This window comes from Perognathus longimembris, chromosome 1 (assembly GCF_023159225.1).
Source record: "Perognathus longimembris pacificus isolate PPM17 chromosome 1, ASM2315922v1, whole genome shotgun sequence".
Taxonomy (NCBI): Eukaryota; Metazoa; Chordata; class Mammalia; order Rodentia; family Heteromyidae; genus Perognathus; species Perognathus longimembris.
Window position 1 is genome coordinate 71,888,352 of NC_063161.1, and position 16,913 is coordinate 71,905,264.

At 58.5% G+C, this 16,913-nt stretch overlaps 2 protein-coding genes across 3 annotated transcripts; one reads left to right on the forward strand and one right to left on the reverse strand.

The window, feature by feature from the left end:
• Window positions 1-1,702: 1,702 nt before the first annotated feature.
• Window positions 1,703-11,407, forward strand: Orai2 (ORAI calcium release-activated calcium modulator 2). 2 transcript variants are annotated; one of them, XM_048368831.1, is made up of 3 exons: window positions 1,703-1,807; window positions 5,200-5,437; window positions 10,507-11,407. In XM_048368831.1, the coding sequence occupies exons 2-3, from the start codon at window positions 5,210-5,212 to the stop codon at window positions 11,032-11,034; spliced, it is 756 nt and encodes a 251-aa protein (XP_048224788.1). In that variant the 5' UTR covers window positions 1,703-1,807; window positions 5,200-5,209; the 3' UTR covers window positions 11,035-11,407. The 2 variants fall into 2 exon arrangements, with proteins under 2 accessions (XP_048224788.1, XP_048224780.1); XM_048368823.1 differs by lacking the exon at window positions 1,703-1,807 and adding an exon at window positions 4,795-4,885.
• A 2,161-nt stretch (window positions 11,408-13,568) lies between these two features.
• Window positions 13,569-16,835, reverse strand: Alkbh4 (alkB homolog 4, lysine demethylase). The gene is made up of 3 exons (XM_048368808.1): window positions 16,651-16,835; window positions 15,361-15,558; window positions 13,569-14,618 (listed from the first exon to the last, which is right to left on the reverse strand). Exons 1-3 carry the CDS (start codon window positions 16,777-16,779, stop codon window positions 14,028-14,030), a joined length of 918 nt encoding a protein of 305 aa, XP_048224765.1. The 5' UTR covers window positions 16,780-16,835; the 3' UTR covers window positions 13,569-14,027.
• Between the last annotated feature and the right edge of the window lie 78 nt (window positions 16,836-16,913).

A 16,913-nucleotide genomic window follows, 5' to 3' on the forward strand; every position in this document is an offset into this window, starting at 1 on the left:
AGATTGAGGTCCAGGAGGAAGAGAGTGAGCAGTGGGGTGAGGAAGGTGGGAAACTGGGTGACATGGGCATGTCTTGGTTAAAGTGGAAGCAATATGTGTTTGGAGGTGGGGCCTTTTTACATTCAATTTTGGTGGCTTCATAAGGAGGGGACAGAGTGAGGGGGGTCACATACGTGTACCAAGGTGTGATTCAACCCAGGGGCCTTCTTGACAGTCTCCACCTCCAGAACTATGAGCAAAAAAGTAAACCTCTTGTCTTCATGCAGTACCCTCGGGTGTGTTGTTACAGCAATGGAACGAACGCTGACCAGTAGGGGCTGGTTGACTCCAAGGTTTGGGGGAGAAGCGGGGACAGGTGATGGGGGCTAGGCTGTAGGAGTGCACGGTGGGGGGCACTGGACACATGGCCACACCAGCTGTGAGGCCAGGCTCAGTGCTAAGCGACAGGGTTAAGGAAGGCCAGGAGCCTGATCCACTGAACCAGGTGTGTGCTGAGGGGCACCTGTGCGTGGCTGGCCCTGTGGCGGCCTCCAAGAACTGCTTTATTCAATGGAGAGGAGAGGAAGCTGCCTGCGAGGCCAGCAGCCCCCAGGACGGCCAGGCATGCTGTGTCCCGCGGCTTCCTCCATCGCTGAGGAACAAACAACACAGATGCAGCCTCTGTTTTCTGTTTGGTTAGGAAAGGCCCTGATGACTGCAGCTGGCGTCCTGCCTCTGTCCAGACACGCCGGGTAATTAGCTGAGGGCCGAGGCCTGGCTGACGGGCACTGGGAGGCTGTTGGAGGCAAAGCCCAGCTTTGCCCAGGCCGTCTGCGGCTGTGATGAAGAGCCCTTGCTCCTGCTTAGAAAGCAAAGTGCATTTACCAGGAGCTCTGAGGACCGTGCGCCCCGTCCTCAGCGCGCCCGGATGGTCCGATTCCCAGGGCCCGGCCCGCCTCCGAGTGTCGCCCTCCGGCTCCGCTCCCAGCCCTGGGCCCCAGGGGCGGCTCCAGGGTCACCGGGTTCGGCCCGTCGGCCAGGCCCAGCCTGGACCGTTTGACACCAGGGGAATTTTTCACTGCTTTGGGTAAATGTGTCACGGCCCCGGGCTGCTGCCACAGATGGAAAAATCCTATGTAGGACGCGCGGCGGCCGCCGAGCCCAGGGGCAAGGCCTTCCCAGGGCCGCGGGGACCCGCCTGGCAACCCGCCCGCCCCTGCGCCCCGGAACCCCGGGCGTGCCCCGACGCGACCCAGCGACCTAGGACCTCCGACCCATCCCGCCCTCCCACTTCGTCCCTCCCCCCACCCCAGGACGTCGGGCCCCTCCCGCCGGTCTGGCACCCCGGCGTCCCCGGAGCGGCCCTGCGGTTACCCATGCACTTCCGGGAGATCGCGCCCCGAGTGTCTGGGTCGTAAACCCCGCGAGCGCGCGGCCCGGGCTACTGTGCCGCCCGGCGCCGAGGGGGAGGCGCCCGGCGGGGTCGGGTCCCGGGCCTGGGGGTGGCCGGGGGGGGGTGACGGGGTGACCCCGAGCGGGGTGCCGCCTCTCCCCGGCGCGGGGCAGCCGCCGCCTCGGCGTCCCGCGCTCCCCGTCCCGGGGTGGGGGGGCGGCGCGGGGTTCCCGCGGTCACGTGGCCCCGGCGGGCGCCCGCCTCCCCCGCGGGCAGTCACGTGACCGCGCTGTCGCTAGGCAGCGGCTGCGGCGGGGGCGGGGCGGGCGGGACCCGCGGACCCCGGGGCCGGCGGAAGGCGCGGACAGCGGCACTGGGCGCCCCGGCCCGGCCAGGGGGCACTGGGCCACCGGGCGCGCGGGCCGGGCAGCTCTGGTGAGTGCTGGGTGTGGGGCGCGCGCATCCCTCCCCGGGCCCGGCGGGCTGGGGGTCGGCGGGATCCCCGCCCCACCGGACAGGGCGCGATTGGACCCCGGGAGGGGGCCGCTCTCCGGGCGGAGGGGACGCACGGAGCTGGAGCGGGTGCACCGGACGCACCGGGCGCCCAGCGTGGCCAAGTGGCCCCAATCTGGCGGGATCTGGGACGGAGTGCGGCACCAGGGGACCTCGGGGTCGGGGCGCCGGCCGGATCTGGGTCGGGCAGCTGCGGGGCGTGCGGAGGGGCCGGGGCGGGTGGAGCGGCGGGAGCCCCGGGGTCCCCCAGGCCCCTGTCCCTGTCCTCCGCTCTTCCCCGCGCCCAGATGTTTAGGGAAGTCGGGTCAGGCACAGGCCCGCTTCCCCCTCCGACCTGCTTCTGAAGCGAGGTTCCCGCCGTCTGCGCGGACGGTTCGCATCCCCGGCGTGCAGGCCGCGGGGCCCATCTCACCCAACCCCAGCGAGCCTCCGCCTTCCCCGGGGCACAGAGCGGGCTCACGGCAGGCTGGGAGTGGAAAGGATGGACTTGAGCCGGGTCCCTGCAGGTCCCTCTGGAAGACCCAGCTCTGGCCGCCTCCGACTGCCTGCCCGCCCCGCGATATCCACGGCCCATTCCTTAGCAGCAGTCTGGAGCCACCCCCAGAACTGCTCAGACTGGAGATGAGCCGAGATCAGCCCCTGGGCCTCCCTCCCTCTCTCGCCCCACATTGCCCCTCCTTGGGTACTGCCAGACTCCCGTTCGGCCCCCAGTCCTCTCGCCAGCCCCTTCACTGGGTGGAGGGGTGGTCCCAGAGGGGCTCAGGGTGCCCCCACGAGAATGGCACCTCTGTGAGGGAGGCCGGTCCTTGCCAAGGCGGCTTCCTTCCCACCCCCATCAGCACCCCCAAACCCAGCTCCCAGCCTCGCCTGCTCCCTCTGTCCTACGGCAGTCATACTCCTCCATTGACAAGGGGCTTCCTCTAATAAGGAGTCCACCCGCTTGTACCTCTGAAGCTGAAAAACCAAATGCAGCAAGCATTCATGGTTACAGCATCATTGGGGTGCACTGAGCCTCTGCAGGGTATGCTGAGCATTTGTGGGCGGTCTTGAGTGTTCATGGGGTGCACTGAGCACCCACGTGGGATACTGAGCATTTTGTAGGGTGTAATGAGCATCCATGGGTTGCACTGAGCATGTGTGCTACACTCAGCACTCATGGGGCACATGAGCATATATAGGGTACACTGAACATCTGTGGGGTACACTAAGTAGCTGTAGGATACAGTGAGCATGTGTGGGGTATGCTGAGTGTCGGGTACACTGAGCATCCGTGGGGCACCATGAAGCAAGTGCTACTCCTCCACTCATTCTTAGTTCCCGAATATTGTCTCCACTATACCCAGGCCCAGCTCTGTTCTTGATGGGAAAAACTGGGACAGAAAATTGCTTAATTAAGACATGTTCAATTATTTGGAGCTGCCTAACAGACTGGTTAATAAACATTTTCCCGATGGCCCCCTCCCGGAGGAGGATGTAAGTGGGGATGTGACCCAGACACCCACACTGGTGAGTGGCCCATCAAGACATCCCCAGGGAGAGGGGAAGGGAAGAGTTCCTTGACTGCTAAGAGTGGTAGGGGAGGAAGGAGACCCTCCCCACTTCTCCCCCTTCCCCGGATTTGCCCCTGTGGATTTGGTAGGGTCACCTCCACCGTCATACTCCAGGGGCCTAGGGCTGCCCTGTTTCCAGTGTCTCCAGGTGCCTTTCCCTGAGGCCTGGCTAGAAGCTGACTCTAAGATGGATTCCAGCTGGGCCCTTGTTCAGGCCAGCAGGGGCACAGGAGTCACCAATCCCCTATTTGAATTAGCGGAGATTTGGGTTAAATCCACACACCTGAGCAGATCGGCCCCTGTGAGGTTCCTTCCATGTGACTGCCAGACCCAGTGCTCGGGTGATGCCCAGAACCCTAGCCTCTGCTTCTTACTATGTGCTTAGCCAGTTACAGGGTGCAGTTTTGCATTTCAGAAAGGTTTCCTTTGCAGTCTGGATATGGCTTTACTCGAGTTATGTAAGCCAAGAATGTGTTTCTAGGATGAACTGTACTGATTAAAATGCATCGGAGTTGGACTCACAGAGCAGTGTCTGCTGGGAAAAGCCCATCCAGTCAGTACTCGGCCACTGAGAGCCAGATCCAACTGCGTGCCATGCCTGTGTTCACGCCTAGAATACTGGCTGCTTAGGAGGTTGAGATCTAGAGGATCACTGCAAAGCCAACCTGCACAGGAAAGTCAGTGTAATTCTTTTGTTGTTGTTGTTGGTGGTCATGGTGCTTGAACTCTGGGCCTGGGCACTGTCCCTGAGCTCTTCAGCTCAAGGCTAGCGCTCTGCCACTTGACTCTCAGCACCACTTCGTTTTCTGGAAGAGTCTCACAGACTTTCCTGCCCTGGCTTTGAACCATGATCCTCAGATATCAGCCTCCTGAGTAGCTAGGATTACAGCATGAGCCACCAGCGCCTGACCAGTATAATTCCTTATTCCCAATTAACCAGCAAAATACTGGACTGGAGCCATTGCCCAAATGGTAGGTAAACTGCCAACTGTGAGCAAAAAGGCTGAGTCCAAGGCCCTGGGTACAAGCCCTGATGCCAGCACCAAAAAAAGGTGGGGAGGAGGGGGCAACGTTGGGTGTCTTCAGTTACATGTTCCAGTCCTGTAGATGGAGAACCCCATTCTGGAGATGAGGAGTCCCAACATCATCAGGGAAGTTGTCAGAGTCAGAATCTCACAGCAGAGTCAAAGCCTAGCTTCCTAATTTAGGTCCTAGGGGTGTGTATATGTGTGTGTGTGCATGCACATGTGCATGTGCTTGTGTGCTGGTACCAAGGCTTGAGCTCTTACTTGGCTTTCTTGCTCACTTACTGGTGTTTTACCTCTTGAGCCATGCCTCCAGTCTTGAGATGGTCTTGGAAACTTTTTTGCCCAGGCTGGCTTTGAATCACCATCATCCAGATCTCTCCCTTCCAAACCACTGAAAGTGCAGCTGTGAGCCACCATGTCAGGTTGGGTAGTTTTATTTTGTGTGGGAGTTGTTATGGAAAAAGACCAGAGCCCCATGCTGTCTTTAGGCTCCCTGTGCAGGATCTGCTTAGCAGGTCCTGGGAACATTGAGCTGGCCTTGGAAGCTGGGCAGTGGAGGGCACGGCTGTAGTCCCAACACTTGGGAGCCTGCAGCAGGAGGGTCGTGAGTTTGAGGCCAACTTGTGTTGCGTAGTGAGACCCTGTCTTGATACAGTGGCCAAAAAAGAAGGGAAAGGCTGGATTTCGGCTTTCCCCAGGCACTGCCTAGGATGCCTGAGTCTGTCTCTCCCCCCAGCCCGATTCCCATGATGAGTGCTGAGCTCAACGTGCCGGTGGACCCGTCCACCCCCGCGTGCTCGGAGCCGGGCCACAAGGGCATGGACTACCGGGACTGGGTGCGCCGTAGCTACCTGGAGCTGGTCACCTCCAACCACCACTCGGTGCAGGCGCTGTCCTGGAGGAAGCTATACCTGAGCAGAGCCAAGCTGAAGGCCTCCAGCCGCACCTCCGCCCTGCTTTCCGGCTTCGCCATGGTGAGTGCCCATGCTAGGCAGCCCGCATCCCGATGATGGGCAGGAGCCAAGCTGGCCCTTGAGGGCCTGCTGGCAGGAGTGTCTGCCCACATCCCATTCCCCCCACAGCCCCAGACTGGAATGGGGGGTGAGAGGAGCCCAGGCCCGGAATCTTCAGCCCACATGCTTGTATTTACATAAATCATTTGTCTGGCAAGGGGGGCAATGATGTCATTAAAACAGCTGGTCCTGCTGGGTAACTGTGGCTCACACCTGTAATCCCAGCTACTCAGGAGGCTGAGCCAAGGATCACAATTCAAAGTCAGCCCTGGCAGGAAAGTCCAAAAAGCCAGAAGTGGCGCTGTGGCTCAAGTGGTGGAGTGCTAGCCTTGAGCAAACAAGCTCAGGAACAGTGCCCAGGCCTTGAGTCCAAGCCCCAGGACTGGCACTAAAAAAATAAATAAATAAATAAAAAATAAAGAAGAAAAGTTTGTCCTGGGATAGGTACCCATATCTGCCCCATCTGGGGGACTGCCAGCCTGAGGAGCTTGGCCTGGGCCTCCGGGTGATTGTTGGGCCAGCCCACCATGCAGACCCCGGCCCTTGGTGAACCCCAAACAGATGGGGCCTGTCTCCTGGCTGCCACTTCCCTCTGAGTCATCTGGGGAGCAGAGGCAGGCTCCTTGCTCAAGGCCTCCAAAGTCCAGGTCCCACATCCCTGAGGACGTGGTCCCAGCCCAGCCTGTGAGGGTGTCCAGGCTCAGCTGCAGCTGTGTGCTCCAGGTCCCAGCAGGCTGCAAGTGACTTATTTCTTATTGTAAAATAACTGTTTCTCCAGCCACAGCCTCCATGTTAAGTTGGCAGTGCAACTGAAAAGAAAAAGTGGGCTGAGTGAGCAGCAGGGTCACACAGCGGGTGCCAGCTGCGTCATCGGGACAGCCCCGAGGACAAGGACGAGATGCCAGGGTGGGGCAGAGGCCCCTAACTAGCAGGGCAGGAAGATAATATTTCGCTGGCACAGTGGTGCACACCTAGAGTCCCAGCAGGAGGGAGGCTGAGGGAGGAGGATCACGAGGTTGAGGGCAGCCTGGGCTACATATGTGCAGAACCCTCTGAAAAAAAATTGAGAGCACAGTATTTTTTTGTTTTTTTGTTGATCATGGGGCTTGAACTCAGGGCCTGGGCATTGTCCCTGAGATCTTTTGTTCAAGGCTAGAGCTCTACCACTTGAGGCACAGCTCTACTTCTAGTTTTTGAGTGGTTATTTGAAGATAAATCTCATAGAGACTTGCCTGCCCTGGCTGGCTTCAAACCACGATCCTCAGATCCCAGCCTCCTGAGTAGCTAGGATTACAGGCGTGAGCCACCAGTACCCAGCAAGAGCACAGCATTTTCTCAGGCTTAATTTTGATTTCAGGGCCTTGAGGTTTGGGGGCCTTTTTTCTGTACCACGGAAGTCACATTATGATTTTCCAGTCTGTGCTATTTGTTGTGCTGGGTTGAGAGCCAGGGCTTGTGTGTGCCAGACAAATGCTCTACCATCCCCCGCGCTTTTTATTTTTGTGGGTGGGTTGTGTATGTGCATGCGCACACATGTGTATGTGTGTGCACAGTACTGGGGCTTGAACTCAGGGCCTTACACTCTAGCTTGGTTCACTGCTGGCACTCTACCACTTTCCTACCAGGCTGGCTTTGAACTTCGATCGTCATATCTCTAGGATCACAGGTGAGAGCCACTGACCCCCCTGCTCTCTTTTCTGTTTTTAATATATATAATTACTGGTTTTTTTGTTTATGTGGTACTGAGAATCAAACCCAGGGACTCGGGGCTGGGGATATAGCCTAGCGGCAAGAGTGCCTGCCTTGGATACACGAGGCCCTAGGTTCGATTCCCCAGCACCACATATACGGAAAACGGCCAGAAGCGGCGCTGTGGCTCAAGTGGCAGAGTCTTGAGCGGGAAGAAGCCAGGGACAGTGCTCAGGCCCTGAGTCCAAGGCCCAGGACTGGCAAAAAAGAAAAACAAAAACCCAGGGACTCATGCATGCTAGGCAAGCACTCTACCGCTGAGCCATACTCCCAGCCCTCTTCCTTGGACCACTAAGTCTGGCCCAGATAAATGGTCCCTGCTCCCATTCCAGGCAGGTCTTAGAGCCTCTCCCTGTCCCACCTGAGCTGCTGCTGACCTTTGACCTGGTGTTCCAAACTTGAGCTTCAGTGTGTTTCATCCGCCCTGCTCATCCCCAAACATTGTGAGATTAGATGCATTGTCAAGTCCTGACCAAGATTGGGGGCATCAGGGAAGCAGGCCATCCACTAAGGGGAGCCCCTGGTTGGAAGTGCAGTCACTCTGTCCAACAAGCCTGGGCGCCACGGGATGTCGTTTCTTCATGTGTGTGCATCCCCAACATGGAATTGCGCAGAGAGCAGGGGTCACAGCCACCTCATAAAAATCTCCACACTCGCGGTCCCCTTCTCCTGGGGCAAGACAGTACTGCCTTTTTTCTCCCCCCCGCCTAGGGCAGCTCTGGGGCTTGAACCCATGCTTCTCAGGAGCTTTTCCACTTGAGCCACACCCCTAACTCTTGCTTTTAGTTTAGTCTTTCTTTTTTCCTTATTGCAGGATTTTGTTTCATTACTTCTTTTTTTGGTCAGGTTGGAACTCGGGGCCTGCACACTGTTCCTGAACAACTTTTGTTCAAGAGCTCCACTTCTGTTTTTTAAAAGGTTAACGAGATGAATCTCATGGAGACTTTTCTGCTTTGAACCTCAATCCTCAGATCTCAGCCTCCTGGGTGGTTAGGATTACACGTGTGAATCACCAGCACCAGCTGTTGTTTTATAGATCAGGTCTTCGAAATTTTTGCCAAGGCTCGTCCATGATTCTCCTACCTCTACCTCCTGAGAGCTGGGACTACAAGCATTTGCCAAAATGCCCAGCCCTAAACTGCTTTCTACAGGCCCTATCTCCTATCTTTCAATCATCTGTTTCCTCTCTTGGAGCCCTGTAGTTTGAGGAATTCATTCTGTGGGCCATATCCTTTGTGGGACCACAGGGCCAATGAAGGAAGTGCTCCCCTCTGCCTGCCTTGTGTGATCTGTTGTATTTTTTTTTTTTTTTTTGCCAGTCCTGGGGCTTGGACTCAGGGCCTGAGCACTGTCCCTGGCTTCTTTTTGCTCAAGGCTAGCACTCTGCCACTTGAGCCACAGCGCCACTTCTGGCCATTTTCTGCATATGTGGTGCTGGGGAATGGAACCCAGGGCCTCATGTATATGAGGCAGGCACTCTTGCCACTAGGCCATACCAATCTGTTGTATTTTTAAATACTGTTCACAAAGGCTTCTGTGACGGCTGCGGTGCTGCCCGTTGCCTGGTTGGTCCTCTGGGGACATGCCACCTCCCCTGCAGGTGGAGGGAGGGTCCCACGCAGGAGGCAGTGGATGCCACAGGAAGTTGTGAAATGGTCAGTCTTGTAGAGTGCGGGGAAAAGGAGGCTCAGAGGCTGAGCCCCCCCCCCCCATACCCCCCAGACTCCTCGCTGCCCCCTCCCTGCACCCTTGGCACCCAGGAGAGGCCATCGGTGAGAGCCGGGTCCTTGCTGGACCTGGTCTAAGCCCACCACTAAGGTGGTCCACCGCGCCACAGGGCTGGGGAGCCCTTGGGGTTGGGCGTGGTCTGCCATGGGGAAGTGAGGGGACGGGCTGCAAAGTCACCTTAGTGAATGGGGTAAGCAGGACCAGGAAGGGCTGCAGAGGCGAGCTGGGACTTCCTGTTTCCTGTGGTTTCTGTGGCTCCTTTAGGCCCTTCATTAAAAATAAATAAATCAGGGCTAGTGGTAGCCTTGTGTTCTAGTCCCCGGTGCTGCCAAGATAAATCCATCAAAATGGGAATGACTGTTTCCTCAAAGGCTAGTGATGCAGTGAGAAGCTGGGAGGAGGATGTGGCGCATACCTGCCATCTTGGACCTGGGCCTTAGACTACCCTGAGCCTTTGGTCTTGCTGAGCCAGGGCCTTCGGTCTGTATGAGGCTGCAGTTTCGCTCCAGCTGCAGAGACTGGCGAAGCCTTTCCTTTCACATCACCTGAAGCAGCGCAGGCTTGGCCTCACACTCCCAATCCTTGTTTAGCTAGTGTCGTGCAGCACACCTGTAATCCCAGCACCCAGGAGGCTGAGGCAGCAGGAGGACATGTTGGAAGCCAGTCCAGATGACAGAGAAGACTCTGTCTCAAAACAGAAGGTAAAGCGAGGCCCTAGTGGCTCAATTATAATCCTAGCTACTCCGGAGGCTGAGATCCAGAGGCTCAAAAAGCCAGCCAGGCAGGGAAGTCCTGGAGACACCACCTGTAAAACCAGGAAACACCTTCAGGTTGAAGGTGACTCAGCTGGCACAGCACCAGCCGTCAGCAAATAAACCACAGCTTAGCCCGACTCTGATGCCACCAACCCTGGAGCCTTGTGCTAGGGTCCTGTTGCCAGGGCAGTGGGGCCTCTGCCCACTGCGCTGGGCCCGTGTGCCAGGGCTCTGCATCCGTGATGGCCACTGCCTCTCCCTGCACCCAGCCCCCTGCACTTGGCTCTGTACCATCCAGACATTGGTTTTCTGTTTTGTTTTGGTGTGGGGCTTGAACTCAGAGCCTGGGCGCTGTTCCTGAGCTTTTTCACTTGAGCCTAGCACACTACCACTTTGAGCCACAGTGCCACTTCTGATTTCCTGGTGGCTCATTAAGGATAACAGGCTCTGTAGCTTTCCTGTGCAGGCTGGCTTTGAACCACAACTCCTTAGACCTCAGCTTCCTGAGTAGCTAGGATTGAGCCACCAGCGCCCTGCTGGGTTTTTTTTTTTTTTTTTTGGAGGTTCCACCAAGATGGGTTTTTTTGGTTTTTATGGACAGGATTTTTACTTTGTACCTGAGGCTGATCTTGAGTTTCCAGATCTACCTCCACCTCCTGATGTGTGCCACTGCCTGCCCAAAGTGTGGAATCCCTTTCAGATCGGGATGGGAGCCTGTGGGCCCTAAGGCTTTAGGTGTGGGTGAGTCCCAGTGGGGAGCCGGGAGGCCATGCAGCCCTGCCCTCCCTCGGCCCGCAGGTTGCCATGGTGGAGGTGCAGCTGGAGACGCAGTACCAGTACCCACAGCCGCTGCTCGTGGCCTTTAGCGCCTGTACCACGGTGCTGGTGGCCGTGCACCTGTTCGCGCTCCTCATCAGCACCTGCATCCTGCCCAATGTGGAGGCTGTGAGCAACATCCACAACCTCAACTCCATCAGCGAGTCACCGCACGAGCGCATGCACCCCTACATCGAGCTGGCCTGGGGCTTCTCCACCGTGCTGGGCATCCTGCTCTTCCTGGCCGAGGTCGTGCTGCTCTGCTGGATCAAGTTCCTGCCAGTGGACGCTCGGCGCACGCCAGGCCCCAGCAGCCACGCGGGCTGGCAGGCCGCCCTGGTGTCCACCATCATCATGGTGCCGGTGGGGCTCATCTTCGTGGTCTTCACCATCCACTTCTACCGCTCACTGGTGCGCCACAAGACCGAGCGCCACAACCGCGAGATCGAGGAGCTGCACAAGCTCAAGGTGCAGCTGGATGGGCAGGAGCGCAGCCTGCAGGTGGTGTGAGTGGAGGGCGGCGCACTGGAGCCCAGACAAGCCTAACGGTGGCCGGTTGCTAGGCGGCCAGTCTCCTTGCCGCTGGTTGCTAAGCAGCCAGCGTCCTGGCTGCTGGTTGCTAGGCAGTCAGCTCCAGACCAAAGTTCACCTACTCAGAGCCCAGCCTGGGTTGGCCCTCAGCACCCAGCTGCCAGGGAACCCGGAGGCCACCTCGGGGTGCTTGGGGGTGGGGAGGATGGGAGGCTTCCTGGGATCTGGGGGGTCCTGTCTCTGAAAGGAAAGCACCTGGCAGCCACAGGGCCCAGAGGGTGAATGAGGTGGTGTCCAGGCCAGCCCTGCAGCAGGGTGCCTCCCAGCCCGGGGAGCCTGGCCCTGGTTAGTCAATGTCCCCTCAAGACTCATGGCGCCTCCATGGTGTGTCCCTCCACCTCTGGGCCCACGTGGGCCCTGCCCTCTCAGTCATGATTCCTAGCAACTATGGGGAGATGGAGTCCCCAGTGTCTCTCCATGTTTACACAGTGGGCTAGGTAGGTCTGGCTGAATGAACCCCATCTGTGGTGCCAGTTCCCAAACTGCTTTAAAACCATTTGGCCAGGCGCTGGTGACTCACGCCTGTCATCCTAGCTACACAGGAGCCTGGGATCTGAGGATCACAGTTCAAGGCCAGCCCCAGCAGAAAAGTCCCCATGAGATTCTCATCTCCAATTAACCACTCAAATACATAAGTGATGCTCAACTGGAAGAGCTCTAGCCTTGAGCACAAAGCTCAGAGACAGCATCCAAACCCTGAATCCAAGCCCCACAACTGACCAAAAAAGTATACCCAATCCTGCCCACCCAGAAACTGCCTCGCCCTTCAGTCAGCATTATCCTGTCTCTGGGGTCTGGAGCAGTGCTGTGGGGTCCCAGGCAGCCTGCCTGAGGAGGCTGGCCCCGAACCTTAGATCCAGAGGGGCCATGGAACCCAGCAGCCCCCTGCGTGGGTCCCCTTTGCCCGCACCTGCTGCTGGGGCGCCTCACTCCACGCACCCCACTAAGGAACAATGGCTTCCTGGCAAGGCTGTCCTGCAGCCTGGCCTTTGAATGAGCGGCTTGTGGCTGGGAGCCCCATGCCCGTCCCAGGCCATCTGACACCCCAGTTCCTCAGACCACCAAGTGTGCCACCTGGTCTATAGGCAGGAGCTTCAGTGCCAGATGTCAGAGAACCAGGCAAGATGCAGGGGGCAGGAGATGCCACCTGATACCAGCCACAGCACCCCCAGATCCACAGAGACAGAGGAGGCCTGGCACAGGGATGGGGGATCACTCACACAGTGGTCCAGCTGTGTACAGGGCCGGCTGGTGTGGAGACACCAACTACGGCCAGAAATCCCATCTCTGGGGGTGCAGCCTCATTTTGCAGTGTTTCATGAGGGGTATGGAGCACCCTCCAAGGCCCTGTGTAGTGTGGGGGTGCTGTGGCTGCCAGGCTGCATTGCACAGTTCAAGTGTGGCTTGGGAAGCTGCAAAACAGGAGGTGAGCATAGCTTAGGAAGGTCTGGGAATGGGGGGGGGGGGGCTGAGCCTCATCTGCAGCCGGCCCCCATCTGTGCCATGGATGTGCAGGTGGGTCCCAGGCCCTGCATGTGGGTTTTTAAGTTTCCCTGCACTGAACACGGAATGAATAAACCAGTAAAGCTGTGTGTTCTAGAGGAGTTTGTTCTTCCTGCTGCCTGCTGTGCAGACCCCCACTCCACAGGCATGGGACCCCCCTGCCACCCCGTTGCTAGCCACTGGCCAGGGCTCAAGCCGGCAGCCCCACTGCCAGTGTGGGCTTCTCCATAGTGGACATGCCATGTGGCTCTGGTTAACACTGGTGGGAGCTGGCGTATGCCTGGACTCCCAGAACGCAGAGGCAGAGGTGGGAGGATCATGTGAGGCCAGCCTAAACCACAGTTAACATCCCACAGGGTCAAGAAATCCACCCACAGCTCAGCATGGCGTGCCTCCCCTTCCCTTCCCAGGCTGGAACCCCTTGGCCTCCATGGCCTGCTCCAGGCCTGGGGGGCTCCAGGGGAATCCAATGCTGCATAGAGGGCCTGGTAATGAGTGGTGCTTCCTGACTTGGTGCGTGCTGTCTTAAACCGTCCCTGAGCCTTTAGTGCTTTAGTGCTCAAGGATAGCACTCTACCACTTGAGCCACAGCCCCACATGTAGCTTTTTGGTGGTTGGTTGGCATTAAGAGTCTTGTACACCTTCCTACCCAGGCTGGCTTTGAATTGAAACCCTTAGATCTCAACCTCCTGAAGAGCCAGGATTACAACATGAGCCACAGCATCCAGCTCTTCCCTACTTTTTTTCTTTCTTTCTTTTTTTTTTTTTTTTTTGCCAGTCCTGGGGCTTGAACTCAGGACCTGAGCACTGTCCTTGGCTTCCTTTTGCTCAAGGCTAGCACTCTACCACTTGAGCCACAGCACCACTTCTGGCTTTTTCTATATATGTGGTGCTGAGGAATTGAACCCAGGGCGTCATGTATATGAGGCAAGCACTCTTGCCACTAAGTCATATTCCTAGCCCCTCTTCCCTACTTCTTAGCAGGACTGTGGGGAGGTAATGAGGCTCCCAGATTCCCTGCCTATCCCAGCCCAAGAGGTCAAAGGTGACTCAGGCTAAGCTAGACTCACAAATCAGAACTTGAGATCTGCTGGGCCCTGCTCTAGTCCTCTGCGCCCGCCCGCAGAGTGGACAAAGGGGCCACAGCAGGCGGGCCACAGACCCCACACAGGGAAAACCCTATCACATGATCTTAGTGCTTTTAAAGTTCAACTCCTACCCCTCTAAAGTGTGACACATAGCAGGGCCAGCTCCAGGCTGCTACCTGCTGCCCACAACAGTCTACAGGAGTCAGGCACAGGGCAGTGGCTTCTCAGTAGAGCCCAGCCCGCATGGCAGTCCCAGTTCTAGCCCCAATTCCACGTAAAAGAACAAAATCCAAAGAGCAGCTCCTGTCCCTGAAAGGGGCCTCACAGGACGGGTCTTCCTTGGAATGTCAGCGCGACGCGCAGGAGCTCTTGGCCTATGTCTTGCTGCTTCCCGCCAGGGCAGAACTCAGCTGACAGCTCGCGGAACGTGGCACACACTCGGCGAGCCTTGATGTGCCTGCGGTGGATGGCGTGGGTCCACTGGTGCCGCGCGGCCCCGGCGAGCACCAGCAGAGAACGGCGGGGGACCGGGATGGCCACCTCCACCTCGTGGCACAGGACAGACCTGCTGGGGGTGGTCACACTGTCCACAGGGACCCCGGGGATGGCGGGACAGGCTGGGCTGAGCAGAAGGCTGCCAGGTGCCTCCCCGCCCATGGACATCACAGTGGGGGACAGGAGGTTGAGGCTCACCAGCCGCTCCCCCCATAGCCAGGAGTCATCCAGGTGGGGGTCGATGGCAGAGCCCCGTGAAGGATTGTAGTCCAGGTTACACTGCTCTACGGGCTGGAAGTCCTCCAGCCCAGGGTAGAGGCCCATCCTCTGTACCAGTTCCTGGCTGAAGCTGGGTAGGCCCTGGAAGCCAGCCATCCTCAGCTTCTGCTTCCGGAAATTGACTTTGGGGCCGTAGTCCTGGGGTGGGGTGGGAAGGGGTGGAGTGTCAGTCCACAGAATGTCACAGCCATCACCACAAGCCTGCGCGAGCCTTGAGATAGACACTTGGCAGAAGGCACAAATGTGGGGGACAGGAGGAATGACAGCCCAGGAGGCGATGCTGGAGAGCAGGTAGAGGAGAAGGACTTGGGGTGGGTGTTTGGGGGTGGAGGACAACTTCAGAGCCCCAGCAGGCAGAGCTGGAGGCTCAATGCCCAAGTCGGGGCAGCGCCAGCTGGCTGACTGTCACCAGGGAGGACACAGGGGGAGGGAGCACAGGGGGAGGGAGCACTGTTTGGCAAAGATAGGCTGTGACCACACTTGAGGCTGTGTGAAGGGAAGGAGAAGGTGACTGGTGGGGGCTACAGATGGAGAGGAGCTGGAGGAGGAGGAGGAGGAGGAGGAGGAGGAGGAGGAGGAGGAGGAGGAGGAGGAGGAGGAAACACACAAGAGGTAAGGGATGTGAAAAAGAGCGAATGGAGAGCACTGATGCCTGGCAACCCCTAGCAGCCATGAAGGGCAGATTCCTGGCCAGAATTTTCCATTATGGTCCCACCACCAAGCTAGCTGTGGAGAAGGAAATGTAGTGCCAACTAGGCCTTCGGGGAATGCTAAACAACCTGCTGGGTGCACCATCCTCAGGGACTCTGGCTGCCTGCTGCCCGGCCCAAGATGCGAGTGAGTATGAGTAGCACAGCTCAGTCTACCTCTGAGCTCATACCTGCTTCCTCCGCCCAGACTGAGAGAGCTTCCAAGGGTCTCGGTCCATCAGACACACCATCTCGGCCTCTTCCTCTGGGGTCACAAAGTCCTCTATCAGAGTCACCCCTGGAAAGGGGAAGGCCCAACCCTCAAAGTCAGAGTCCTTGGCCCCCACGGCCCAGCCGGTGTCCAAGCAGTAAAGGAAGTGATGGGTTTTCTGTAAAGAGAAGAGAGTCCTGGAGCTCCTGAAGGCCTCCACCTGATGCCTGGCCTGGGGTAGGGGGCAAGGGTCCTTTCTCCTCTAAACCCACCCGAGGGAGGCAGCTGGAGTCTGTGGGCTGCAGGCAGAACCTGCACCCACAGCCCTGTAAGGAGAATGCAAGTTCTCAACCCTTTTCTCTTTCCTCCTTAATCTTTCCTGTATTCTCCACTTCACACAGGAGGCTCAGCAAAGTTAGGAGAGCAGCCAAGACAAGCACGTGTGGCTAACGCCTGTGATCCTAGTGTGAAGCAGAGAGGGAAGATCAAGGTTTGAGGCCATCCTGGACAAAAAGTTAATAAAGTTCCACTTCAGTAAAGACATCTAGAACCAGGTGTTGGTGGCTCGCACCTGGAATCTCAGCTACTCAGGAGGCAGAGATCTGAGGATTGGGTTTTGAAGCCAGTCTGGGTTTCTTATTCACCACCAAAAAGCCGGAAGTGGAGCTGTGGCTCAAGTGGTAGAGCACCAGCCTCGGGCGCGAAGCTAAGGGAGAGTGCCTAGGCCTTGAGTTCAAGTCCCACCACAGGCACGTGCACTCACGCAAGCACACACCCTTCCTTCTAGGGACTCCTTGACTTGAGGCCCGCGGCAGGCTCAGCGGACGCGGGGCGGGGTGGGGGGATGGGGGGCGTCCCAGCGCTTTGGTTCAGACCTCACCAACCTCCTCGGCGCACAGGACCCCGCCCAGCTCTCTGGCAAGCCGTGTCCCGGCAGCAACTCCGGCCTAGCCACAGCGTAAAAAATCCGGCCAGGCCGGCGCCGGGGCGACGGTGTGGGACGCGGTGGTCTCTACACTCGCTGCCGGCGGGGCCTCGGAGCGCGGCGGCCGGGGCCTGGTGCTCAGTCCCCTCGACCCGCCCTTTCCGTGTGGTCTCCCCACGAGCCCAGGAAGCCTACGCAACCAGACTCGCCCCTGCACCCCGCGGGGCCCCAGCCGCGAGGGTCCCCGGCCGGCTTCCATCCCAGTGAGTCTCAGGACCAGACTGGCCTCGGTTTCCCCGTATGAGGAACGGAGTTTGCGGACGCAGACCGTCTCCTGGCCCCTACCTGCGGGGCGAGCTGCCAAGGCGGGTCACCGTGGCGAGGCCCCTCGCAGATGAGACAGGTCCGGATGCCCTTGCAGCCGCATTCCTGCAGGACCTCCTCAGGGGGCTCGGCGGCAGCCACAGCAGCCATCGTTCCGCCGCCGGTACGGCCGGAGCGCGTGCGCGGCGCGAGGGTTGCTGGGAGTTGTAGTGCTTGTCGAGTACGAGGACGCCCTGGAGCCTCCCGGGCAGTCAGGGCGCGCTCCTGACGCGAGAGCCGCTAGA

Bases quoted from the DNA above. Each gene is read 5' to 3' on its own strand.
- Orai2 (XM_048368831.1), top strand. From the start codon at position 5,210: ATGATGAGTGCTGAGCTCAACGTGCCGGTGGACCCGTCCACCCCCGCG. The intron at 5,438-10,506 runs GTGAGTGCCCAT...CTCGGCCCGCAG, and splicing joins TGCTTTCCGGCTTCGCCATG to GTTGCCATGGTGGAGGTGCA.
- Alkbh4 (XM_048368808.1), bottom strand. From the start codon at position 16,779: ATGGCTGCTGTGGCTGCCGCCGAGCCCCCTGAGGAGGTCCTGCAGGAA. The intron at 15,559-16,650 runs GTAGGGGCCAGG...TTCTCTTTACAG, and splicing joins CTTGGCAGCTCGCCCCGCAG to AAAACCCATCACTTCCTTTA. The intron at 14,619-15,360 runs GTATGAGCTCAG...ACCCCACCCCAG, and splicing joins AGTCTGGGCGGAGGAAGCAG to GACTACGGCCCCAAAGTCAA.